General features: G+C 40.0%; 1 protein-coding gene across 3 annotated transcripts in view; it reads right to left on the reverse strand.

Annotated features, from left to right (window-relative positions):
* Window positions 1-552: 552 nt before the first annotated feature.
* Window positions 553-27,029, reverse strand: part of DNAAF9 (dynein axonemal assembly factor 9) — a 109,711-nt gene continuing 83,234 nt past the window's right edge. For all 3 annotated transcript variants that reach the window (XM_075572652.1, XM_075572651.1, XM_075572653.1), the window contains 10 exons: window positions 24,826-24,951; window positions 22,963-23,000; window positions 21,288-21,423; window positions 18,981-19,067; window positions 17,849-17,955; window positions 9,683-9,757; window positions 8,476-8,681; window positions 7,659-7,724; window positions 7,392-7,485; window positions 553-5,383 (listed from right to left, as the gene is read on the reverse strand). In XM_075572652.1, the coding sequence (XP_075428767.1) occupies window positions 5,271-5,383; window positions 7,392-7,485; window positions 7,659-7,724; window positions 8,476-8,681; window positions 9,683-9,757; window positions 17,849-17,955; window positions 18,981-19,067; window positions 21,288-21,423; window positions 22,963-23,000; window positions 24,826-24,951 (1,048 nt within the window). In that variant the 3' untranslated portion in view covers window positions 553-5,270. The remainder of the gene's footprint in view (window positions 5,384-7,391; window positions 7,486-7,658; window positions 7,725-8,475; window positions 8,682-9,682; window positions 9,758-17,848; window positions 17,956-18,980; window positions 19,068-21,287; window positions 21,424-22,962; window positions 23,001-24,825; window positions 24,952-27,029) is intronic.

A 27,029-nucleotide genomic window follows, 5' to 3' on the forward strand; every position in this document is an offset into this window, starting at 1 on the left:
ACCAGGAGGTCTTTCTTTGACTCCACGATTCCAGTTTTAGGATTACATGTAAGGCTAATAATCTGCTTTCTTGCTTCTGCGTTTGCCCAACAAGCTAAGGAAGATGAAACACCGACATTCACGTTCTTAGAAAGTTGGTGTCCAACATACATCTTAAAAACAAAATATACTCCATCTCTTTACTAGTTTCATTATGACTGCATCACCTAAAACTTCAATTCTATTACAAAAATTATTCTTCACGTCTTTATCAAATTCAGAATGTGAGGGTTTAAGCATTGGCTACTGAGGCCAAAAATACCAGTTTAAACTGAACAGCCCATTCCAAATCCCAAATTACTCCATGTTATTGTAGAACCTGTAATTAGGCTCATCATATACTGCAAGAATTATAATGAATAACTAAGCATAACTATTTATTTCATTCTGTGTTCTTTTATGATGCTAAATCTACACAAAGTCAAATGAACAACACACATTTGATGAAGAATGATTAGTTGGCAACCATTGGACACACAGTACCATTCAAATGAAAAGCAAGCAAATGCAGTATAATGGAAACAGACGGAAAATAGTTTATTGTTTTTAGCATTACATTGGAGTTACAAGTGTAAAAATCAGAATTGCACAACTGCAGGTAAAAACATTAAAAGTAATACAAAAATAAATGGGAAGGTCATTTGATACGTTTGTCTATACTTAGTAATAAATACAATAACAAGCAAAAGCTTCAATCACACAATTTCAGTTTTACTGAAGTTACAGTAGTGTCTGTGGAAAAAAAACGTTTATAACAAAAACATTGCAAAACAAACACTATCGTTGAAACCCAGCAAAAAAATAAAGTGAATTTTGGCACATTGTTTAGTGAGAGTTTAATATATTAGCATTTCACAACAGTGAAGAAAATGTAGTAATTTCTCACTAACATTTTGAGGTCCGTATTTATTAATCAAAAATGAACTGAATAACATTTATAATTCACAGTTTCTATTTTCCTACACTAATTTACAATTGTCCCTTTTTTGTGAATACCAACAAGGCATTCTACAGTTCGGAGCTGTGCAAAATAAAATATTGTAGAAACTTTAAGGGAACAGTTTGTGTAGGTCTTTTCCTGCCATTTGGGTTACAATATTCCCCAAACAAAATGCATACAGATTAGCAGCCTAAAAAAACAAAAACATAGTAGTATTTTGAAAAGATGACAGGAAAAGCTTACGTTGCAAATGTTCCCTTTCTGTAAGTCACATTGTTTTTCCCCTCCCTATAACTTCAGCAACTTCTAGTCATACTCACTCTGTGATAAAAACACAAGCTGCCAATGATACGGTCAGCAAAGCATGTAAACTCCTTGAGGACTCTATTAGCACTTCTCTGTGCTCAAGTCACGTTCAGTGCTGTCCCTATTTAGTAGAAAATTAAAAGACACAGTGTAATGGCACTTTTTGTACTCATCGGAAAATGTTCATTTTAAAGAGATTGAGTTTCACATTAGTTACAAAATAGTCAAAACTAAATCAAATCTTTACTCTAAACAAGTTCTCTCTTCATTTCAGGGTACAGTACACTATATACATGTCTAGCAAGAATAATACAAAATTAGGCTTTACTGGGGGAGGCGGGAAACAGACAACCTGCAAGTCACTAGACTGCTCAGCATCTGCTGTAAAAGGTCATCAGTATGCTTTGTACATATCTTTACACATTTCAGTCCTCAAAGAGTTTTTCTTTATTTCCTATAGATATATGATGTGCTCATACCTCAACTACATTAATTGTAATCAACTTCAAATCCTTTCACCAACACCGTATCTCCCTTAAAAGCAGGGAGCACGCCATTACAGTCAATGGTCCCACATCACGGGCCTGCTCAGCCCATCCATGACACCATATGTAAGGCACTGCTATCTTGGAAATAGCACCGTCACAGTTTTCTGTAGCTTCTGTCAAAATCACAGCTACAAAATAGAAGATGAGGTAAGCTAATCGTGTTTTGATACTAATACGTATACACATTTCTTAGTCAAACTAGTACCAGTCTGGTGAAAGGTTTTCATTACAATACACAACTATTGAACAATTCATGGTGCACTAGATATTACCTTAGTAATATGATTAACTCTGGCCTTTAAAAACTAGTTTGCATGTGCAGAAATTTACTTCCGTAAAATATACTTGGCCTTTATGCGTAGTAATTTCTACATTTCTTCAAGTTTTGAACATTAATGTGTACACATATTTGAAAAGGTCCCTTCAGCCAAAAGCTGCACAAATCTAGTCGTTAAAGAGTTCAGCAGAGCAAACTAATTAGTATAGTTTATCTACTTTAACCAAAGTTAGCACTTCATCCCAAGTGGTCTACCAATAAAGGTTAAATATAGGACATACTAGTTACAATGCATGTCTCACCTACTCTAAGTAACATCCTATAAGAAACCACTCTACTTCAATATGGCTTTTATTTTAATTAGAACTCGTCACTTTAGAGGCTAGCAGTGTTCAGTTACAGTACATCTTCACAAATATACTTCATTATTGAAGCAGCAGCCCCACTTAGCATTGTGTTTTGGGGTTACAACAAACTGCCCTCAGCCATGTAACAGCAGCAGCGGTTCCATTATATTTGTTATGTTTGACGTCTTTGCAGATGTAAACATAGCACAAACAAAGATCATGGCGTCTATCATGCATCATTCAATTAGGGCCCAATATACGTCAATTATTTGGGACTTGAATGTATGCGATGAAACAATTCTGCTGAAATTCCAATGTTACATGGACAAGGTTATAAAGCGATACATTATTAGCAGCCATTTTCAATCAATTAAGAAATATGGTTTAACATTCATATTTCTAACCAGAAATGTTCTGATGAATTTAGCAATGTGATGAAAAGAAAAGGGCAATTTATAAAAATATATATATTTTTTGGTTTTTAGCTAAGCAGGACTGCTTTGGATATTATGAATGACTATCTGCTGTTACCAAGTCTTCGTAGTTTGAAGCTTACTACAGTAATTTTTAGAACCCCTGCTAATCCCTATCTACATTAAGAGGCACTATATTAACTGTATCCATGCATAGATAATCCACAGACCTTTATAATAAATGAAATCCTTAAACAGGACTTTGAGGCCACATGCTAGTATGTGTTCTACTGAAGCATACCCTATTCAGATTAAGATCTTACACTTTTAAAACATATTACTTATTTTAAAAATGATACCATTACAAACTAGCCCAGAAGTGGCCGCCGATGCCCAGGTCATTAACATGTCTACTTCTAAAAGTATGTCATATACGGTATGGTTTTACATTTCCTTCAAAAATCGGCAAGCATCACTGTTTTAATGTTAAAAAATATGTGGTCACATTGGACCAAATTATTAACATGACGAACATATCGCGGTAGCAGACTTTACTACCCCCGATAATGTGAAATAACGCACAAAAATCTCCTTAACCATAATTTTCAATACAATCGTGCTACTGTTAAAGACCAGCTACGGTTAAACAACACGTCAGCGTTAACGTCTGCTACCATCAGTAATGTCAATCAAAAAGAAGAAAAACAACAGTACATGATGGATTTAGGCCTATATTTACTAATCCCTTCTACTCCATAATACACCTTTAAAAACGCCTTAGTAAATATGGTCCTTTAAAGCCCATTTAAGTAAATAGGCTGTACGGTGTCTTCCAGCACGGAAGTGGTCTTGTAGAGTAGCACTCTTTATTAACCGTGGCCCTTAGTTTAAGAGTTTCTACCTCCAGGAATCAGGCAAAAGTACGCCAATAAGTAATGACCATTTGTTCATAGTTAAAGAATACGTTTAGCCATTTTTCCTTTAGCTTTATAACCTATTTCGAAACAGGGATTTCAATTGGCCTCCCGTGAACATTCTTCATCAATACACGAGTCTCTTTATATTACACATCTTTAGAGAATCTTGTGGTCTGGGAATCTCGTGTATGAAGAATTTTCATATGTTGTGCAACAATTTTATATCACCCCCTGAAAAAGAGCACTACACGTTACCCGTTTACAATTTATTGCAGGACCCTATGGAACGGAAGGGGCTTAAGAAATAGAACAGTAGGCATTCATCACAAATGTATTCATTCCGAATCAGTATGCCAATTGTACCCCATTTCCATTTTTTACTCCTGTTTATCTCTAGAATATAGGTAACCTGATGTACGAAAAAGACTTAGATTATACACAATACTGTATATTTTATGCCTTTTGCATAGGTCGGAAATAACCCAACATTTAACCCAATAATTTGCAGGTTCAGCTTACAAGTATAGTTTTATATACCTAGCACATTATAATGGGAATGCTGCTGCTTAAAGCTAATGCAAACTATCGTATCGTAAAAAGTAATGGAATATAACAGGTCTTTCCTATTAAACTGTTTGAAATTACCAATATAATGTCTCAACAAATATAGAGAGAACAGATAACATGGCATTAGATGTTGCTATATAAGCCTGTATTATAACTGCCACATACTATGGATAACCCGGAGCAGTTGCCTATTTCTCTAATTTAGTGATACTAAACCAATGGGGTGGAGGCAGCTGATCAATGTACTCTTCACAAGTTGTTAACAGAATGATTTACCTCCTTTGCTCCTGTAAACTTTTGTGTCTATTTGGCAGCAAAGGCGCATAACAGGCACTGAACAGTAAAAAGCAAAACTTAAATGTTACATATTTGAGCACAACAAAAACAAAGAATTGTTAAGCATCGAAGTAACATGGCTACTTGGAATGACAAATAAGAACTTCAGAATTTTCGCCACTGGAAATCAGATTTCATGCAAGAAGAAACAATGTACACTTGTACTACTTGTGACTTTGGCATGGTATTCTAGTGTTCTTGGAAAACAAGACGTTGATGCAGATTATTGTACCCAATTACGTATCACAATGTAAAAGGGACCAATTACTTATCACTTAATTAAATGGCTTGTCTTGTGAGAAGTTTCAGTACTCAATACTACATACCGATGTGAAACAATGACTATTGAAAATCAGTTTTATAGTCGGAGGTATGCAATAGTGTTCTTCTAACTATTTAACTGGATAAGGTGCAAATCATTTTACCATTTTAAGAAAGTGAAGCAGACAGCAAAGAACAAACAATAAGAAAAGCATGTGAGGCTTTTAAATAATCAAGTTTGAAATTGCTTCTTCGAGATGGCAACAAAAAAAAAGTGACGTTTCTGACGGTACAAGCAAGTAAGAGATCAGGGAACATTTCACAGCTTCTGTCCAAAAACATCAAAATATTCTTGCTGTTCCAGCTCTCTGTTGTATTTTTCTATTTCCTGGTTTGCTTCATTCACATAATCATGTATAAACTGATCCATTACTGACGGTCACACATTAAGGAGATTTAAATACAAGGTGTGTGTGAGAAACAATGTCCCACATTTTGGCTATTTTTTGTGTATAGAAATAAGTGAAACGTTTCAGTTTTGTCATCAGGACTAAATGGCATCAAATTCATATTGCGCACTTTCCACCAAAGTATGATGTAGTTCAAAGTTCTAGTAGCAGTACTGTGTGACGGTGAAGGGGTTAACCAGGCTCACTAATAAAGTTTCAGCCCATTTGGTTACCTCTTATCCGTGTGTTGAGGTCCTAGAGTGTCAGCTCTTGGACCCAGATGTCAGAAATGCATTACTGTGTGTGCAAATTATGCGACATTAAATATTTATTTGTGTTTTGCCTTTCCTGAGGTGCTGGAACGGGGAGATTTCTAGGCTGTGAGTTTCAGGCTGGGTTTGCCGGAGAAAGTCTTGACAGAATGTAAGATTTGGATCCGGGAATCGAGTGAGATTCTCGGATGCAGCCAAGCATATTGCTCCGGGCAAACTCTGACTCTGAAAACGCTCTTACGACTCACTGCCAGGGTTCCTGCTGCAGCATCAACCAGACAAGGTAAAGGGGCATGAAGGGCTTAATGTATGCATGCAATTATACACGTCCCTAGTATAAGGAGAGGTGCCCAGGTACCCTGAACCTGGTACAGGGGTTCAGGGGGTGCTCCAGCTATGCGATAAAGCTGAGAGTGATTTCTTGTGTGTAAAAAGTTTTAAAAGTTATCTCTAAAGTGTGCCAAGAATGAGGCTAGTGAGTGTAGGCAGTATATCCCCTCACTTCATCCCCGACACCAGAATAGGGATTACATATTTTTATCACACAAGATACAGGACACATTATATTTTATTAAAGAGTTATGTTTAATAGGTATATGTACTGCTAACCTGTAAATGAACTGTGGGATTTCCAAGTCCTGGATTCCGAGGGACCAGATGGCTACCAAGCTTGGTGCCTATGGGTCTGCGCGGAGTCCTGACTTGAAAGCATCAGGGATGCCAAGGTGTTAGAACAGGCGGGGTACTGCAGTTCTGCTTGAGTACCCGCATCCTGGGCTAACACAGGGCTATCCGGCCACCATTTGCCAGAGCCCAGACTCTGTGGAGCCTGGACAGCGGGTGGGCTCAGAATGCAAAGAGGCAGAGGTGCCAAGTTGGTGCATGCCCCTTTGCAGAATGAAAAAAGGTGCCCACCCGGCTTTAGAATACCGGCAAATCTGTGATTGGCTGACAGGAAAATTCCCACGCTCCGATAGGCTGTAGAGGTTTGTGAATGGAACACTGAAACCCATAAGAAACCTTGCAGCCAATCAGGAGCACAGATTCCAACAGTGGCAAATTCAAAGATGCTCTATACTGAATAGACGCGAGCCGGCTTCAAAGATTTTGACTCAATAATTCTTCTAAGTCCCACTTCTAAAGAATGTAGCTGTTGCGGCTGGCATTGCATGCCGAAATCAGTTCCAGGACTTTCGTGAGTACCTACCAGTCTTTGGAAACGGCTCCTACAAGAGGTCATTTTTGTTAATTTCATTTAAGGGATTGTTTTATTCATTAGCCCCGTTCCCAGTAAGTGTGTTAAACCTGTAAATTATGTTAAATTGTGTCTTTTACTGAAATAATTTTACAATTTATTTTACCTCGTTGCTTTGCTCAATCAATGATCCCGGTATAAAAAGGTGTTGATAAACCTGGTCTGCCGTGACATACTGGTCCTGCAGTAATGTAGATTTGTTGTAGGTTGTGATACCTACTAGGTCAGGGCTGGCCAACTCCAGTCCTCAAGGGCCAGGAACAGGTCAGGTTGTCAAATTCTTTCTGCTTCAGCACAGATGGCTCAATCAGTGGCTCAGTCAAGGACTGAACCACCTACGCTGAAGCAGGAATATCCTTAAAACCCGACCTGTTGGTGGCTCCTGAGGACTGAAGTTGGCCACTCCTGCTCTACTATATGTGTATGAGCCATAAAAGAAAACATAGCAATATTTCAAAGGATACATGGATGGTAATCTGTTTTTTCGCCAAGAAAATTCACAAACTGAGTTCCGTTGTAGAAATATCCAGCAGGAAGTGGATCCAGGTGCTGTTTGGCCTATAAACAAAAATTCTGGATGCATCACAAGAACATACCTACTGTATATATTTCTCTACAGTAACACACAAAATGTACAAATATACAATTACTCAATGACTTATTAGCTATCTGCATGGCAATGAGACTTATTACAATGCAGACCATGGCAACGTATAGATTGTTGTACTTACATGGATACTGCGGATTTCCTGAAGAGTTAGGGTTCTTCTTGTCCTAAAGACTTTCCTCTGTGGTTTCTGTGAAGTATTTGTAAAATGAATAAAACAAGACAGAAAACGAGAATCGGGTATTAGAAAAGGAAGATGTAGAGCAAACATCTCCAATCAGATAGGTGCTCCAATTATTAGGACAGTATTTCCTTTCCCCCTTGTAAATTAGCACATATCGTCACCGTTCTTCCCTAGACATTAGGCATTATGTTTGTGACCGTCTCCTTTAATTGAGCAAATTTGAACCTGGCTTAGTGTAAAAAGCGAGATTACAGAAAATCATGGATACAGAGTTTCGTTCTTAGGCAGTGACAATTCCATAGTGATATCAGCAAATGTCAATACACGAGTAACCATAATAATATTGTTTTACTCTGAAACACTAGGAATGAATTCATTGCAAACAAAGTATTGTAGGTAGCACAAAAGTCTTCAATGAAAAATAAAAAAATAAACTAAAATGCCCCATGACAAGTAATAGAGATAGTAAGTGGACAATTACTGAAAGTTCACAAACTTGAGGAAACGTCATTGTTATTTTTCATTTTTAGCCCTGTGAAATCAACTTTTTCTGGTTTGAGCGAAGTCTCATTTTCCCAATATACTCAGGTTTTCATTATGAGCCTTCAATCTCCTGTCTATATTTCAATGCTCACTCAACAATAGGTTTTACACTTTGATATTTCAGTGCTCGTGTTTAAGATTCCAGTGGAAAAGAATGGGACGATGGTGCAAGAACTTCTTAAACAGCTTGCAATAAGACACGAGATTCCCAAACCTGTTTGGCACACTGTCTCAGCCAGTCCTTTATGTCATCCTCTTTGAGGGAGCAGCCAATGAAAACCAGCAAGCATTGCTGCTGTCTGGTGCTGTCTCGCGGTTCACGTCTTGGATCAGGAGGCGGCGTTGGTCCGTCCTCCACTGGGACAAGTCTCAAAGAATTAGCTAAAGTGTTATGGCACACTTCAGTCATCTGCTCAGAATCTAGAATAGAACACAAGCACAAAATGCATTCATTCTATTTACCAATCACTGTAGTTTATGCTAAAAAAAAAAAAAAGAAGCAGCATTTGATGTTGCCCAAAGTAAATAACACAGACACATTAAACCAAGTGCTGAGTATGAACTGTATTCATTAATTGACAGCCTCAAATGTGCTCTAAATTCCTTCAAACACCAACAGACAGATACAGTAATGAAGGTATGGTGTTTTGTTACTGAATGTGATGCTATTGCCCATTATTGGGCATAGGCACACACACCAGACGCAGGCATACTGTATTTGCAACCACAAACTACAAGAAGTATATTTTATTGAAGTAGAAGGACCATTGGGAGTCTTGACTGTTGTGCCGCCCACCTATTTTTAAGACGGAATTTCTTTCAAACATGAAATGCTGTTTAACCCAGTAAATGACAGCATGTGTTAAAAAAAAAATGCTTAACTATTTCACTGCTGAGACTTGTTAGTTGCCACGACCTCTAATGCGGTCACTGGGCTTCGACAATGTTAGAGGTATATAAAGACGTCAGGATTAATAGTAAAGTAGTAGTCTATAGCCACTAAACAATGCTTATTTCAAGAAAATATAGCAGATTCATCAGATTATAACCTTTGAGTCACAGCCAAGGATTAATGTAATATTTTTTTCTTCACTGGAAACGTCTCTACCTTTACAACGTCAGTAAAATCAGGAAAGTCATTCATACAGAAAAAACAAATATTTCTTAAAGCTGAATAGTGGCCGGGATAAAAAAAACAACAACCGAATGCTCTTGTATATATGTATAACTGGACTAAACATACTCAAACATTCTAACAAATAAGCACAATATACAAACAGGAATCAACTATATTATCAACGTAATTGTTATTAGATAAAATGTTAGACTGATATGTCATGTTCTTATAAGCACGGAACTTATTAAACAGTACTATTACTTTACAACATACATTTTTAAGAACAAAATATCTCACAATTTACCTGAGAATTTGACTCTGCCCAAAATGTGGTACAGGTTACCCAAAAAAGGAAAGGTTTTAACGGAGGACTTAATAGCTATTGGGAGAAACAGAAAAACGTATTACATTCAAACGTTTAGCAATGTTGCAGTACCATTTCCAATAACATGTTTTTGAGTATGAGTTACAGTTCAAACAATATGATTTTATGCAAACCATCTCTGAACACAAAACTATATTTAAGGCATGAGACAGCCTTTAGAACCATAACAACCTTATTTCCATTCTCCTTTTTGAATAAACTGTACGCTGCATCTTACCTATTGTACCAGTATATGTTAATATTACAGCTTGTGTATGTTTCATTGTTATTGTCTTTTACACCCCATTATAACTTGCTGCACATTATCTGGAACCTTATTAATTATAATTCTCATCCACTTACAGCCCATTTAAAAGAATGATCAATAAGGTGTCTTCTGGGGCCAAAGGGTGTCTTTAGTAAGGCGCTGCTTAGTAAATATGGCATCTAATGTAATGCTATCTTGTGCTGAAGTGCAGTAGATAATTATGCTAAAAGACGCTCTATGCATTCTTCACACAGTGTGAAGTGCAATACAACCTCCTCTATTGCAATTAACTGTACTTTCAAGTAGTTTGACCTTCTGTCAACTGGAATGTTGACCGACAAAAATCCACAAACCATTTCCAAGACACTAAAGTTTACATCTTTTGTTAAACCTTGTTAGCATTAAATGTCCAGTCAACTCTTAATATATACAGTACAATATTTGTGATTTATATTGCAACACGTATCCTATTTTTTTGGATGATGCTGATGATGTTTCTTTTATTATTTTGCAAGTAGAAATTTAGACCAAGGCAATACAGTTGATGATTTACATTTTGTTAATGCTTTTGATACGGTGCCACACGAGGGTTAGACTGGGGCCATGGTGCCGCAGACTATGCGGAGGCTGTGCAGTGACCCGCATGAAGTGGGTGCTTTCCCTGGTCATGGTGGACGGGCCATGGGGGGGTGGGAGGGTGTGTACCTATGGGCATCACGGAACTGGATTGCACTCATTGGGCGAACCGCTCACATGACCGGCCTGTCGTGCCAAGAAATCAGTTTTAACTGATTTCTTGGGCAACGTGCGCCCGCCCATGGACGCGATCACCAACTTAAGGCAAGCTGATCGCGTCCGTACGGTCTGCGGCACCATGGCCCCAATTGGTCTGGGTAAAAATCCTTTTGGTGCAAATCTGGCTTTCTATGGCTGCTATATTTTACCCGTTTGTGGCTTATTTGAATGATAACAAAGATTTCATTTTTACTTCCACATGTGATGCTATGTCCATTGAATCTTTTTTTTATTATTATTTATGTATTTTTTACCTCACACTTTTGACCTCTTTGGATTTTAACATTCACAGCAAAACTTCTCATAAGAAAGTAGACTGCAATAGTTTTTTTTTTAGCTCACAGAAGTAATCACCATCCGCAATGGCCAATTAATCCCCCATATGGACAATTTAGGCTAATCAGAAATAAAGCAACGATTTTTAAACAGTTAACAGAAGTAAAACAAACGTTCCTTGCTAAAGGATATCCCTGGTCTGTAGTGCATCATCTTTCTAGAGACAATCTCCCAACCCAACCTCTTATTACAAAATACAACTGCACAGCTCACACTAGCTTTATTTTAAGGTGACGTTGAGATGTTTTATAATGTGACACTCTTCTTATAGAGGAGATTCCTGGGAACCCTTCTATTGTTTATAAGAGAGCTGAAGGCCTTAAGGAAGAATAAGCTTGCCCCTAGCCTCTTTAGGGACCCAGAAAAAAACAAACAAGAAGCTTCGAATAATTGGTTACCTTCTAAGCCATTAGTCGGTTTTAAATGTGGGATGTTGACAGGTACTGTATTAAACTATCTGTAAAATATATTGTCAATAGGATGAAGTGTTTTAAATCTTGTGCATGTGGTCAGGCCTTTGAAATCAAGCATTTACTCAACTGCAGTTCAACATATGTTGGAATGCAGCTACCGGCTGCAATATATCTGGCAAACCACTTTCTCCTGGTCTAAGTGAATGAATACATCTAGCAACGTTTTAGTTAAATATATATATTCCCTCTTCATTCCTTTTTTCTGAGCTTGTTACTGCTGTTTTCAGGTGTAATAGTTTCATCATTTTATAGTAGGAATTTTTTTGGGTGGGTTGATTATCGGTAATATATATATATATGGATGCGAGGGGCCAAGTCTGTGCACAGAGAACGTGCGGGAACATGAGACACAGCAAGGAAGTCTAACTGCATGGCCCTTGATATATGCTCATCTATTTCTATGTTTGCGAGTGCATTATTTGTGATTTTTACACATTCTTGAGTCAAGATTTAATTCATTGTGTTATCATGGCGTCCCGACGTCACATGCCATCATGACGTAATGACGCTGACTGGAGGAGGGCCCCGCTGCCAGCATGCCGCCTTGGGCCTCGCAAGCGGTAAGTCCAGTCCAATTAGTAGTGTTCCCTATATTAAGCTAAACTGCATTAGCAGCCCCTCACACGAGGTTTTATTATGGTGTCTTCACTGGGTACTTTGAATACACGCACTTTCATTTCGTTTTGAAAATATTTGTACCTGAATTTAAATCTTTTATTAATTACCTTGAGGTTGGCATAGAGAGTTAAGTATCAATTTTATGCTGAGGACACTAAATTATGTAAGGTATTAAAATCAAATCAGGATGTCATTTCTCTACAGAAGGACTTGAATACACAGGAAGCCTGATAAATGGCAGGTGACGATTAATACATATAAAAGTAAGGTTATGCCTTGGGGAAGCAAGAGGTCAATCCTTGACGGAATAGGAATTACAAGTATTTGTAGACAGCAGGTTTAGCAATAATGATAAATCTCAGGCAGCTGCTGAAAAGGCAAATTAGGATATTATAATGCATAAACTGGTGTATGGATAACAGCAATTTTTGCACGGTATAAATCCTTATGGAACTGGAAAAGGTATATTGAAGAGCCACCAAATGAATAAGAGGAATGAACAATTCTGATTTATGAGGAAAGGGTAGCTAAATTAAGATTGTTTACATAAGAAAAGCAGCATCTAAGAAGGGATATAATTACTAGGAACAAACAATTCAAAGTCAATACAAGGAACTTTCCAGGAACTTTTTCATCCCAAGCACAGTACAAATTACACGGAATGGATACAGGTAGTTGGAAGGGAGCAAAGGTTGCAGGAACACCCCAAAAATAAAATACAAAAATATGATAGTGCAGTATGTTGTGATAAAATGGACTCTGAAGTTCCTTGGCTCGATAAATTGCCTACTTACTAAACTTTAATCTCAAATGTTTAATAAAATTAATACAATAGATAAAAAATACATAAAAAATACCCTTATGTCATAAAAACATATAAAAGACTATGTAGCTCATAATGAGGACGGAGACGCCAGTCATCGCGATCCGACGAGGAGCACCGGGAGCTACAGCAGCTAGAGGCTCTCCAAAAGACGCTGGTTTTAACCTCTAAAGTAAACGCTACGTGTACATTGTTTATGTACTCATTGTAAGTACATTTCTTTACTCCGTTTTTAATATAAACTATTTTGTTCGATCTGTACCATGGTCTTTCTCTATTTTTCCTGTGGCATCCGTACCTGAGTGAGATCTCCTTCACCTCAAGCTTGTGGGGATCCTGTCATTGCGGCCTGCTATACACCACCTGATTTTGTCAAAACGCTGTATATACACCTACTTTTTGTAAGTAGGCAATTTATAGAGCCAAGGAACTTCAGAGTCCATTTTATCACAACATACTGCACTATCATATTTTTGTATTTTATTTTTGGGGTGTTCCTGCAACCTTTGCTCCCTTCCAACAACCTGTATCCATTCCATTCGAGGGGGATCTGTACACATTCCCCATAGGAAGGTTGAGACATCGTTTTAGTTACATCTCTGTTTGGTGTGAATTTATCACTTTATCACTGCACTTTTTTCTAGTGCCTATCTAAATCATTTGGTTTCATCACAAATTACACGGGGTCATACCTCGAGAATGGAAGAAAGGCAATTTCATTAGCAGCAAAGGAAACGGTTCTTTATATAAGGGCCGTCAAAATTTAGAATTTACTACTGATGGAGACTATGATACAGTAGATATTTATTTTTTTTAACGGTTACAGCTCTTTTAAGAAAGAAAAGATATACATGGATATTTAAAGCAAGTTCAACATAAAAAGGATATTGATTTAGGGAGAAATCCGATTGCCATTACTGGAATGAGGAGGGAATTTATTTTTCCCCTTATGAAACATAATTGGCACCTGTTTCACCAAGGCTTTTGTTTACCTTCCACTGGATCAATATAACTATAAAGATAGGATATGTATCTCAGGCAATTACATTTAACAGTGGTTGAACGCGACATATGTTTTTTTTTCTTTCAAACTCATCTACTATGTCAGCGGTGCGCAAACTGGGGGGCGCAAGATTATGTAGGGGGGGGGGGCGCGGGCTGCTTGCAGGGAAACCTGGGGGCGGGCAGAGCTGTGCACGGGCGGCCAGAAGCTCCGTGCAGAGGCTGCTTCTATGTGTCTGTGTCTTGCAGAGGGGGTGGGGCTTCTCTCTGCACACAGACAGCCCCTCCTTCTCTTCCTGTCTGCTTCCCGCACCAGTTTTCAGCAGCATGGGGGGTTAGAGGATCAGAGCATGTCCCACCCCCAGGTGAAAGTGTGTGTGTGGGGGGGGGGGGGATTGTGTGTGTGTGGGGGGGGGGGGGATTGTGTGTGTGTGTGGGGGGGGGGGATTGTGTGTGTGGGGGGGGGGTTGTGTGTGTGTGGGGGGGGATTGTGTGTGGGGGGGGATTGAGTGTGTGTGTGTGGGGGGGGGGGGATTTTGTGTGTGTGGGGATTAAGTTTGTGTGTGTGGGGGGGGATTGTGTGTGTGGGGATTGAGTTTGAGTTTGTGTGTGTGGGGGGATTGTGTGTGTGGGGATTGAGTTTGTGTTTGTGTGTGGGGGGGGGATTGAGTGTGTGTGTGTGGGGGGGGGGGATTGTGTGTGTGTGTGGGGGGATTGAGTGTGTGTGTGGGGGGGGGGGATTGAGTGTGTGTGTGGGGGGGGGGATTGTGTGTGTGTGGGGGGATTGTGTGTGGGGGGGGGGGATTGAGTGTGTGTGTGTGTGGGGGGGGGATTGTGTGTGTGGGGGGGATTGTGTGTGTGTGTGTGTGGTGATTTGAGTGTGTGTGGGGATTAAGTTTGTGTGTGTGGGGGGGGATTGTGTGTGTGTGGGGGGATTGAGTGTGTGGGGGGGGGATTGTGTGTGTGGGGGGGTTTGAGTGTGTGTGGGGGGTGATTGTGTGTGTGTGGGGGGATTGTATGTGTGTGTTTGGGGGGATTGAGTGTGTGGGGGGGATTGAGTGTGTGGGTGTGTGTGTGGGGGGGGGATTGAGTGTGTGTGTGTGTGTGGGGGGGACTCAGTGTGTGTGGGGGGGAGAATGGTGTGGGTGAGTGTGGGGGGATTGTGTGTGCGAGTGTGTGGGGATTGAGTGTGTGAGTGTGTGGGGATTGAGTGTGTGTGTGTGGGGTGATTGATTGAGTGTATGTGGTGAGTGTGTGTATGTGGTGATTGATTGATTGAGTGTGTGTTGTAATGCAGTGGTGCGCAAACTGGGGGGGCAATGAGGCGCAAGATTATTTAGGGGGCGCAGGCGGCGTGCGACGAAAACTGGGTCCGCGGGCCGGCAGACGCTGTGCGCGGGAGGACGCAAAAGCTGTGCGAGAGGGGCGGCCAAGAAGATGTGCACGGGCGGGCAGCCGAAGATGTGTGTGGGTGGCTGAACAGGATAGTGCAGGTGGCGGCCACGTGATGGTGTGTGAGCGCATGCGCAGGGGCTTCGGAGGTACGGGGAGGAGCACGCCCGAGCACGGTTAAGTGTCTGCCCTGCAATAGCGCTGTGTTCCTGCTCTCCTCCGCTGGCAACCTGCTTCGCTGCGATCCTCTGCAAGTGAAAGGGTAGGCTGCCACTATATCAATCACACTATGAATGTACAGAAATAATAAAAAAGAAAGTGAAAACACAACATTGAAAACGGAAAAAAAATAATTATACTGTACGTAGAAGTGTGGATGACAATGGGGATAGCAAGACAAAAAGCATGGAGGGGAAGGAAGAAAGAAAAAGGGGGGGGGAGAGGGAAGGGAGGTAGCAAAGAGATGGATGAATGCCCCCCCAAAGGATTGCCTTTGTGCACGTACGCTCTCCCAAGCTTGGCGCTTGGGGAGACAAACAAAATTGACTTTGAAGTGCGCTCAGCAGCAGTCAATACACACACACAGCCACACACAGCCACACACAAATAGCCCCGATCCACGCTTGCAAAATTATGCAGGACACCCTGTGCTCATGCTTGGAGAGTTGGTGATGTCAACGCTCTCAGCGGCAGTGTGGACGCAGCCTAATTTTGCAAACGCGAGCTGTTGAAATATGTAAGTATTTAAACATATTTGGATTTATATTCTATATATTGTTTAATAAAGGTTTTTTGTTTTTTTCATGTGATTTTGATTACATCAGGCAGGGGGGGCCCGAGAAATTTTATGGATGAAAAGGGGGGCTCGGCATAAAAAGTTTGCTCACCCCTGTATGTAACTATGTAAATAACCTTCAGATAAAAAGCTTCTAACAGGAAAAAGCGACAGATACTGGTTTTATATGACACATACTGCCTTTCATAGAAACAATGATGCAGCCATTGTGAAGATACAATTATTTGGATGAAGTGATCGGAAATGTTGCACTGGTGACTATTTATAAGACCGCCTCAATTATTATAATTTTTTTTTTAAAAGAACGTTATTGGCAGCATTCAACAATCAATTATGTGATGGGGATGTAAAAAGGAAAAAAACAATTGAATACATTTCCCAGAGTAAGGCCTCGGGCATGGCGCTGACCCGTGCTCAGGCGCGCTGCTGCTCGGCACTGAGCCCCTGCAGCCGCAATGAGAGCAGCTTTAGCAGGGGCTCGCGCACGCTTCCGCACGCCTGCAGAAGCGTGTCTTAAGAAATCTTTAGTTTCTTCGCTTGCCGGAGCGCAGTGCCGGTCACGTGAGCGGTTCGCCCAATGAGGGCGAACCAGATCCGTGACGTCACTGGCCCGCCCCCAGACACGCCCACGGATGGCAACGCTCTAAGGCCAGGGAAAGCACCGCTTTCCCTCAGCGCGCCTCTGCACGGCTTCAGTCTCTATGGACTAAGCCTAAGAGGGATTGGGGGTTTAGGGGAGCAGAACAGTCGAAGTCCCAAAATCACTTAGGCGGTTTAAAAATAGTTTTTACTTTATTTTTCCATTTCTATCCTAATTAAATACTTCACTGGCAAATCATGCCGGTTTCAACACAATAAAAAATATTAAAGGCCAAATCACAATACTTCATTAAAGTAAAATGACTTATCCAGCTCCTAAGGAAAGCAGCAGATAATCCTTACGCCTTGGAATTTACACAATATTTTTTGAAGCTAGGATTTAAAAAAAGTTTATCTGCAACTATTAAATACATTAGACATGCTAAAACTTTATTGCAAAGGTGTGCTGCTACAGATCTTTGGATTCCAAAGTGAGGCCCAAATGAGCGTAACCTCCAAAGAAGTGATACATTGTGACACATTTTGTCACACGGCTGCAATGTAAGGGTGATAGGCAACCTATGCATCTTAACAATATTATGCAAGTTATTAGGTTTTAGATTTTTTTTTTTATTATTGACGCGTTATGCATAAGGTCTAATTTGAATGAACTGTAAAAGTGATTTTTACTCATTATTAATTTATGAAAGGAGCTTCAATTTAAAAAATGGATTAAGGCAGGAGAAAGGTTGCTCTTATGCGGAAACATAAAAAAATATGTATAAATGTGCTAAATGTGAGCGAAGTCATTCAGGTTTCTTGTACTCAGACATGATCAATATATAGTAACACTCAGAGAATCTCAAACACAAGCACTAACTTGAAATGGTTGCAATAGTCCCATGGCCTGTAACTTGGACACAACAATTTTAAACACGCCTGATGTGACTACCCTTCAAATTTCAAAAATATAAAATGATTTAAAATCAGATTTTGACACAAAGTCACCAAACGCTTATTTTACCTTTACATTGTGTCATAAATCTAGCCTTTTCTAAAGGACGGCTAAACCACACACTGATATGATCCATCTTTGGGGAAACAGGTCCAGCTGAAAAATTTCCATCATACCTGAAAATTGTAAAAGACACTTTTATCCATTACTTGACATGTTTCAAACGTTTTATTTTTGTTTCCCAACTCTAGTTCCTCACACAAATCATCAGTAGATACATTTACTCAGTCATTTTATGTAACACTTAGAAAGTAAGAGGAGCAGTGCTTTTTATTTAATTGATGCACAAGCACTATCATAGGAGAGAGGTTTATAGGCCTGTGATAGTCACACAATTCCAAGGTTTATACACTTTCAACCAAGAAGAATCCAGCAACCATGTCTAAAACATGAGTCTGTAATACAAAGAATGAGCAGACAGTATATTAGTAAGTAATTTACAGGGGGATAGAGGGCAGTTATACTGCCATGGAAAAGAACAAAACGTCAACACTTTATACAAACTCATAAAATCAGTTGAAGCAGATTGTTCATTCCCATTTTCCGTGGAGATTGCCATAGCAGGAGAAACTGCTGACTCAGAGTCAAACTGAAGATATGAGGCATCAGAGAAAATATTTGCAAAACACTTTGGCCTGGATTCACTAAACGCCTATAAAATGTGAGTTAATATCGATACCAGTTAAAAAAGAAATACAATTTTTTTTAAAGAAATTGTGTGTTTTTAGCGCTCAATAATTACGTTTGTTACCAACATATCTATCGTTGTGCAATATTTAAAAAAAAAAAAAAAAAACCCCGTGAAAGTCGTTAATTACCACAATGTTTAAGGGAACCCGCGTAAGATTCCACAATCTAAATCAGGGGTGGGTAACTCCAGTCCTCAAGGGCCACCAACAGGTCAGGGTTTCAGGATATGCGTGCTACAGCCTGACCTGTTGGTGGCCCTTGAGCACTGGAGTTGTCCACCCCTGATATAAATCCTTTCCATTTGTTAGGACAATTAAAAAAATTAATGAATTGAAAACACCTTGGGCAACATTAACATGAGGGGAAGAATGCTTACTGGGAATAAAGAGAAGGGGTCCTACAGCCAAAAGCCGAGGAATTCAAAATGACCCTCATGCTTACATGTACTTACCAGCCAGGGTACATTAGATAGCGCGTTCGTAACATCTGTGGATTTGAAAAACTGCTTTCAGATAAAACTAGGCCAATATCCTCGTTTCTATAAAATAACGAAAAACATTTTTTTAGGGCATGCATATCTCTCCCTTTAAAAAAGAACACAAAAATGAATATTGCTACCATAACACAGGGGTGAGCGAGTTTTTTTTCTGGGGGGGAGCGCAGTGTTTACAGAGGCCCCGCGCTCTTCCCCACAACATTTAAATTAAGTGCCGGCAGAGCGGACGAGGCCTCTGTAACGCCATTTTACCTGCTCTCCGGTGACACCTCGCCATGACAACGCAGCATCAAATGGCTACGCAACGTCATGTGACGCCCCCGATGCCAGACAGCTGGTAAGGGAGGGGGTGGAGGGGATTGAGGGGGGGAGATGGCGAGTGCACACAGGGGGCACCCCTGCCATAACACATGCTTTAAATAGCAGTAAAATATATATAGAATTATACGTGCACTCAAAAATTAAAGATACTTGCGTATGCTGAAACCCCATAGCAATGAAGAGAAAAGCTTAGCACTCCAAAATTGTGGTACAGTGTATTTATTCATCCAACGTTTCCTTAAAACACAGCAGACCTTTCTCCGGGATGAATAAATATTAACCATTATTTCAGATGGTTACTGTTTTGCTTCATTTTTATAAAATAACAAATCATTTGTTTTAGATTTCCCAGTTAAAATAAATGACAATTGACATGGCTATAATTTAGAAAGGTTACAGTATGAAAGAGCTTGCTTGGCATTAGTGCTTAAAGCAGCAACGTAAGCAGGTCACACATTTGAAAAGTGGTTAAAGCTGCAGTTCAGTCTTTTTTTAAAAAAAATTTAATTTATTTTTTTACTTCAATAGTTTCATGTGTGCAATCTCTAATAACTTAAAGAACTGTATAGCTGCCAGTCAATTCGTTCTCCATGTATTGATAGGCAAAATTTGGTGACATAATTAGTGAAGGGATCTGTTTTTCTTCTGCTTCTTTCTCTCAGTGGAAGCTCATGAATATTCATGAGCACTCCTGCACTGACATGTGCTAGAGGGAGGGCCGGGCTGACAAAGGGGTGTGCCAGAGCTTGTGACAGGACAAGAAGGGGCAGTGCCTTAGCCAATGGCTGTTAAAATAGAATACAAGAAAATTGGTCTTTCAAAGTTGTTTTTTTAAAAACAGAAAATGCTAAAAGTATTTTTTCTTACTACAGAACTGATTTATTAAAAAAAAAACACACATGCAGGATATTGACTGAACTGCAGCTTTAAGTAGGTTGTACTATACTAGGGCAATTTCCACGTAGAATATCCGCAGTATACACAAGGATTTTGATGCAGACTTAAGCTTTCACACAGTGGGGCTTCCACCACCCTGTCCCTTTGCTATATCTCTTATTACTTTGTTTACGCGTTACCGTGTTTTACCACATGTAATTCTGATAGAGTTTGGAAGTTATTATCTATTTATTTAGGCAAAAGTGGAGCAATTCCGGGGCAAAACAGACCGTACCAGAGCTATTGATTTCTTTGATGCATATTTTTTTTTGCCCTAGAATTGCCCCACTTTTGCCATTATATACATGCTCCTCTGTCTCTAAAACCTGATTAGCAGCTTGAGTCAGGTGGCTGCATATAGCATTCCCCTGTACTTTGGCAGTTTATCTAGATGCTAAAACCAAGGAGGTCTTTATTTATTTCTATTTATAAAAATGTTTTACCAGGAAGTAATACATTGAGAGTTACATCTCGTTTTCAAGTATGTCTTGTCTTGTAAGTATGCCTTGGTTAATGGGTGGGTAATAGATGTTTCCCTATGATACAGTTTGCGTGGAAACGATAGCTAGCACATCGTTTTTGCCTGACTATGCGATCTGTGTGTTATCAGATCTTTCTGCCTTATTTCAACCACTTGTGGAACCACCAATACAGATTTTTTTTTAAATTATTATTAGTAATCCACTAGTTTCCAAAGCTGCAAGAGTAGCATATACTGTATGTACAGTAGGTTTTACCATCCTTTAGAAATCTGCCCTACTAAATATTAATGCTAAAAAATTGTACGGTGACTAGACACTTTCAATCTGTTACTAAAGAGGTCTTCATTTTTAGGGATCTCTGTGAACCTTGATCTATGTTCCTGTGGCAGATTACTGATCCATTTCCAAGAAGATAACAATCTTCAGGGACTGGTCAAGTGCCTTGTGATTTGGTCATCAATTCAAGTGGGGCGCACCTGTAAGCTTTTTCTACATATGAAATATTACCATTGTCTAGTCTTACCTGGTTACAACGCCCTTGTCTGCTAGAATGAAGGCAGCCCCAGGGTTTACAGTCCTAATAAGCTTCTGAAGTAGTACCAGGCATGGGTGCTTCTGTTCTTTAGTCAGACTAGTCAGGACCACATTGCTCACAATGCCTACAATAATGTAGAATGTTAACATAAAAGGAAGAAAGTTACCATTTTTAAACCATACAGTATATATAATAAAATGCCCCGCAATGAATGAATATGCCATTTGATTTGTTCGATTGGGATAATCGTGTTGCCGGCCCACAGTCTAGTCAGGCATTAGTGTATGCCAGAGGGTCTCAACTCCAGTCCTCAAGACCCTCTAACAGGTCAGGTTTTCTGGATATCTCTGCTTCAGCACAAGTGGCTCAATCACCGGCTCAGTCTAAACTCAGCTACTGATTGAGCCCCCTGTGCTGAAGTGGGATATCCTGAGCTGTTGGGGGGGTCTAGAGAACCTCTGGTGCATGCTATTTTTACCTAAATGTGATCTTGTAAACACGGGGAGCACAAAAACTGGAAAAAGACTAAAATATATATTAGTGCAATACTGTGTCAGAATATATTGAAAAAAAGTGCACAAAATTCTCCACAAATACGCTCTCACAAAGTATCCATAGATAGCAGACTCATCAACTATGTCAACACTGGTGGAAACTTCTTTGGCCAGGCATAGAGCGTTGGCTTTTTTTGTATACTGCAAAGATGTAATACTCGTTCCCCCAGAAAAAAAAAAAAAGAACACGATGGTGCAGATTGTGCTATACAAGATATGGTTTTAAAGCTTAATCCCAACAAATGTAAACTCACAGTTGTGAATTTCTTTAAAGCAGTGTGTATGGTATGTAACAGAGGCCGGTAGTCCCTTAATGGGAGACCACTCTCACCTCCACCAACACCAGGAGTCCTGACGAAGCCCGTAGTGAAATGCGTGGTCACTGACCGGCAGTTTCCAATCGGAGGAGAGATACATCACCACGTCAGCCAACGCGAGACAGGAAGAGACGGAAGAACTGGTATCGGCCGATCGCGCACCATCACATGGGCAGCGGTGGTGAGAGTGATCTCCAATTTAGGGATTACCAAACTCTGTTACATACCATATACACTGCTTTAAAGAATTTCACAATTGTGAGTTTACATTTGTTGGGATTAAGCTATAAAACCATATCTGTGTATATATATATACACACACAAGTGTGTGTGTGTGTGTGTGTGTGTGTGTGTGTGTGTGTGTGTGTGTGTGTGTGTGTGTATGTAAGAAAGGTCCCGTGTGGAGGACCGAAACGTTGGTTACTATGTCTCACTAAATACAAAACTTTTTTGACAACTTTGTGGAGTGCTGCCTCTGATATTCGCTCAAACGGTATCGTATCACTTATGTATATATGTGTATATATATATATATATATATATATATATATATCAAATGGAAATATTACTGTATGCTCATTTGCATGTCTTAGACAGGTCTGCAACCCCTCCTTTCACCATTATCACCCAGCACACACAGCACTTCCACTGCAGCATGGGATTCTGGGAAATGACATGCAAATGAGCACACAGTGCCGCCTTTTGCTTCAAAACCATAAACACATTTATATATATATGGATGTAAATAAAACCTAAAATAAAATAATGTTCAGAATAATTCAATACAAATACCTTGTGAACATTGCTCCAGTAATTTAGGAAACAGGAACCTACAAACAGAAAAGAAGTTTACATTTAAGATGTTAGGATTTGGTATGATCTGTAGAAAGGATGTGATAAATACATTTGGATGCTGGAAGCTACAGTGGTCTGCCTATTTCCTCGGTGGCTTTCAGAACAGTACACTTCATGACGTTCATATAAACGGTTCCTTTATTGTGTAATATTTCTACTTAATATAAAACCCAAACTCTATTGTACTTTCCTGCCTTGTTATACTTTTATGTGAACAAATATGATTACCCCCACCAGAAGAGACACTGTAGATTTGCAGTACAGAAAAGTTATGACAATTTTTTTGTGAGATTTCACTTTGTTTTAACTCCAACATATACTGGAAAAAGAATGGTGTATATAGCGCTAAAAAACTAATGTGCAGTGCATGTGAACAACAATAAAATGATATGATAAATCACCTATATGAGGCAAGGCTGCCAGGAAAACTAACCCAAACACAGTTAGTGAGGAAACACAAATGAACAATACAGACAGGCGCCTCAAAGTCCAATTGGAAGGAACAAAGGTAAGTCCAAAGAATAGCTGCAGTGTCCAATGGAGGGTGATCCAATCTTTAGACAGCAGACTCCACAGCAGCAAAAATGGTATATAGTGCAAGGGAGACAAAAGGAAAAATCATAGCGTAACAAGGTATGAACTGGACATATAATACATAGACAAAAACAAACATAAAACAATGACAGATAGGCTGACAATTATTTACTTCTTGTAAGTAGAATTCCGGTTTTACACACCGGATCCCACATCTGCTCTTCACTGGTTCATTGCTTTTTATTGTGTTACATTAAATTACTCCGTAAATAATTGTCAGCCTGTCATTGTTTTATGTTTGTTTTTGTCTATGTGTTATATGTCCAGTTCATACCTTGTTACGCTATGATTTTTCCTTTTGTCTCCCTTGCACTATATACCATTTTTGCTGCTGTGGAGTCTGCTGTCTAAAGATTGGATCACCCTCCATTGGACACTGCAGCTATTCTTTGGACTTACCTTTGTTCCTTCCAATTGGACTTCGAGGCGCCGGTCTGTATTGTTCATTTGTGTTTAACTCCAACATATGTCTTGGTGTGATTGAGGCTGCCCTGGTACAAGTAGTTATTTGACTATAAACAAATACTTTTAGCATGTTATTGGTATTCTAAACAAATGTGATATACCATTCAGTTGAACTCAGATACATTGGTGTTACCAGAATATTTGCAGAAACATGACCACCGATACAGTACATGGAAGGGAGAGTTGGACACAAGATAAGTGGATAAAACACAGGGCAGCAGCTGCAGCTCTCTTCAAAGCAACGAGCAATACCTGCCTGCATGCTTTTGCATTCTGTCTTCATCACCGACATGGTGTTACAGGTGATAATCACCATCTTTCTCAGGCTATACAACTTTTACACTAGCTGCCTTTCATTGCAATGTGTCAATAACGTAGAGCCTTTATCAATCGGTTTGCAACTCTTTAAATATATTGATAAGTACAGAAAAAACTTAGGAGTACTTTGTGAACTATCATTAATTAATATAGCTCAACCCCCTTATAACGCTGTGCTTGGGGTCCAAAGAATCACATCGCGCTATAAGCGCATCCCGTTAGAAATAATGTACAATTATATGCATTTGTACAATAAAGTATTTAAGATCCCAATAATCATGTTGTAAAGTATTCAGAAATACGAAAACTGTGGGCCACGCTTACATCTCGTTATAAGCAGATTTGCGTTGTAACGGATCACTTTATAACGGGGTTGAGCTGTATATGCATCTGCACTTGTGTTTTTATCTAGGCATCATTTACCTATGCTCCATGAAGCAGCTGAGGGGATCCACACATACAGTAACTGTTCCAATGATGAATGAGGACTTAACGTCAGGGTCAGAGTGAGTCTGCAGCGCCTGTACAACATCAATAGCATCTGTATATCTGTGAGAAGAGCAGAGTGACGATGTGTAAAGTGACCATCAAGTACAAGAACAACTGTCAGCAGCTATGGAAAGTTCAAAAGTGCCAAGAAAATGATAGCAGAGACATTTATCTGCTTTCACATTGAGAGAAGCATGAGTATTACTTACTGGAATGGGAGGACAAAAATATACAGTATTCAATAAGAAAGTACAACTACTGTAGCTTGCAATAACTACAAGCAATGCTACTCTGCTTAACAAAAATAAAATTACTTTTGGAAGTCCGGGAGGAAATCACGTGGAAAACAGTTGTTGACCAAATGTTTTCTCATGCAATTTAAGGCAGAATTAATATTAGAACAAGCGACAGAGAAGCCCAATGCTACATCCAAAATGACAAAAATACACAGTAACATACTTATATATTCTCTTGAAAAAGGGTCATTTAGTTTAACCCTTTGACCAAAGCATTGTAAGCCACGACAAGGCAGACCCAGTTCACAGGTCCTAACACTACCAGATAAAATACTAATATATCTCTATATTAGGATAAAAATTCTCATTTACCTCTATTAGGAGGGAGAAAGACCACATTGGATCTATATCCAGTAAAATGAAAAGGACCTGCTGACTTGGGAAGTGGGGAGGGGCGGGCTTAAAAACTGGGAGGGAGGGGCCACTAACCTCCAACAGCTGAGACAGCTGAAAATAAGTTGACAAACAACACACAGAACCCTAGCAAGCTCTTTTTGGGAACCCCTGAGCCCCCACAAAATCTATAAGTGTCAAAAAGGAGAGCTATTGAGCGTGGCAAATGTATACAACAAGCGACAGAGAAGCCCAATGCTACATCCAATATGACAAAAATACACAGTAAAATACTTATATATTCTTACAGGCTTACAATGCTTTCGCCATTGGGTTAAAATAAATGACCCTTTTTCAAGAGAATATATAAGTATTTTACTGTTTATTTTTGTCATATTGGATGCAGCATTGGGCTTCTCTGTTGCTTGTTGTATACATTTGCCACGCTCAATAGCTCTCCTTTTTGACACTTATATACAGGCATACCCCGCATTAACGTACGCAATGGGACCGGAGCATGTATGTAAAGCGAAAATGTACTTAAAGTGAAGCACTCCCTTTTCCCCACTTATCGATGCATGTACTGTACTGCAATCATCATATACGTGCATAACTGATGTAAATAACGCATGTGTAACAGGCTCTATAGTCTCCCCGCTTGCGCACAGCTTCGGTACAGGTAGGGAGCCGGTATTGCTGTTCACGACGTGCTGACAGGCGCATGCGTGAGCTGCCGTTTGCCTATTGAGCGATATGTACTTACTCGCGAGTGTACTTAAAGTGAGTGTCCTTAAACCGGGGTATGCCTGTACATACAAGCTGATATACCCGGCGTTGCCCGGGATGTAAATCCGTAATAGGTAGTATTAAGTATAAATAGGGGAACAATAGGATGACAATTTGGTGGAAAGGTTGTATAATAATGTTGAAAAGAAACATGGAAGAAAATGTAATACGATGTTGTTGTTTAAAAATGGTTTATTGTAAAGACACCACAGTACAATGTATATTTTGGTGACATAAATGATGTAAAATGTGAGGTGTGTGTCCCGCTAGGGTGTGAGTGGGTGTGAGGCGGCGGGTGGGTGTTCAGTACGGGTGGCGAGTGGGTAGTTAGTGCTGGCTGTGGGTGGGTGTCCCGCTATGGTGTGAGCGGGTGTGAGGCGGCAGGTGGGTGTTCAGTACGGGTGGCGGGTGGGTAGTGAGTGCTGGCTGTGGGTGGGGGTCCCGCTAGGGTGAGTGCGGGCGGCGGCTGGTCAGTGATGTCGGTGCGTAGGGGTGCGAATGTGGCGGGTGGGTGGTGAGTGGGTGCGACAGCTGGTCAGTGATGTCGGTGCGTAGGGGCGGGAGGCATGTGTGTCGGGTGGGTGAGAGGCGGTGGGTGTGTGTCAAGTGGGTGAGGTGGCAGGTGTCTGTTGAGTGCGGGTGGCGGCTGTGGGGCGCAGGGGTGTGAGTGGCGGGTGGGTGAAAGGCAGAGGCGGGAGACGGGAGGCAGCGTGAGGGGAATGC

The sequence above is a fragment of the Ascaphus truei genome, chromosome 1 (genome assembly GCF_040206685.1).
Source record: "Ascaphus truei isolate aAscTru1 chromosome 1, aAscTru1.hap1, whole genome shotgun sequence".
In the NCBI taxonomy this organism is placed as follows: domain Eukaryota; kingdom Metazoa; phylum Chordata; class Amphibia; order Anura; family Ascaphidae; genus Ascaphus; species Ascaphus truei.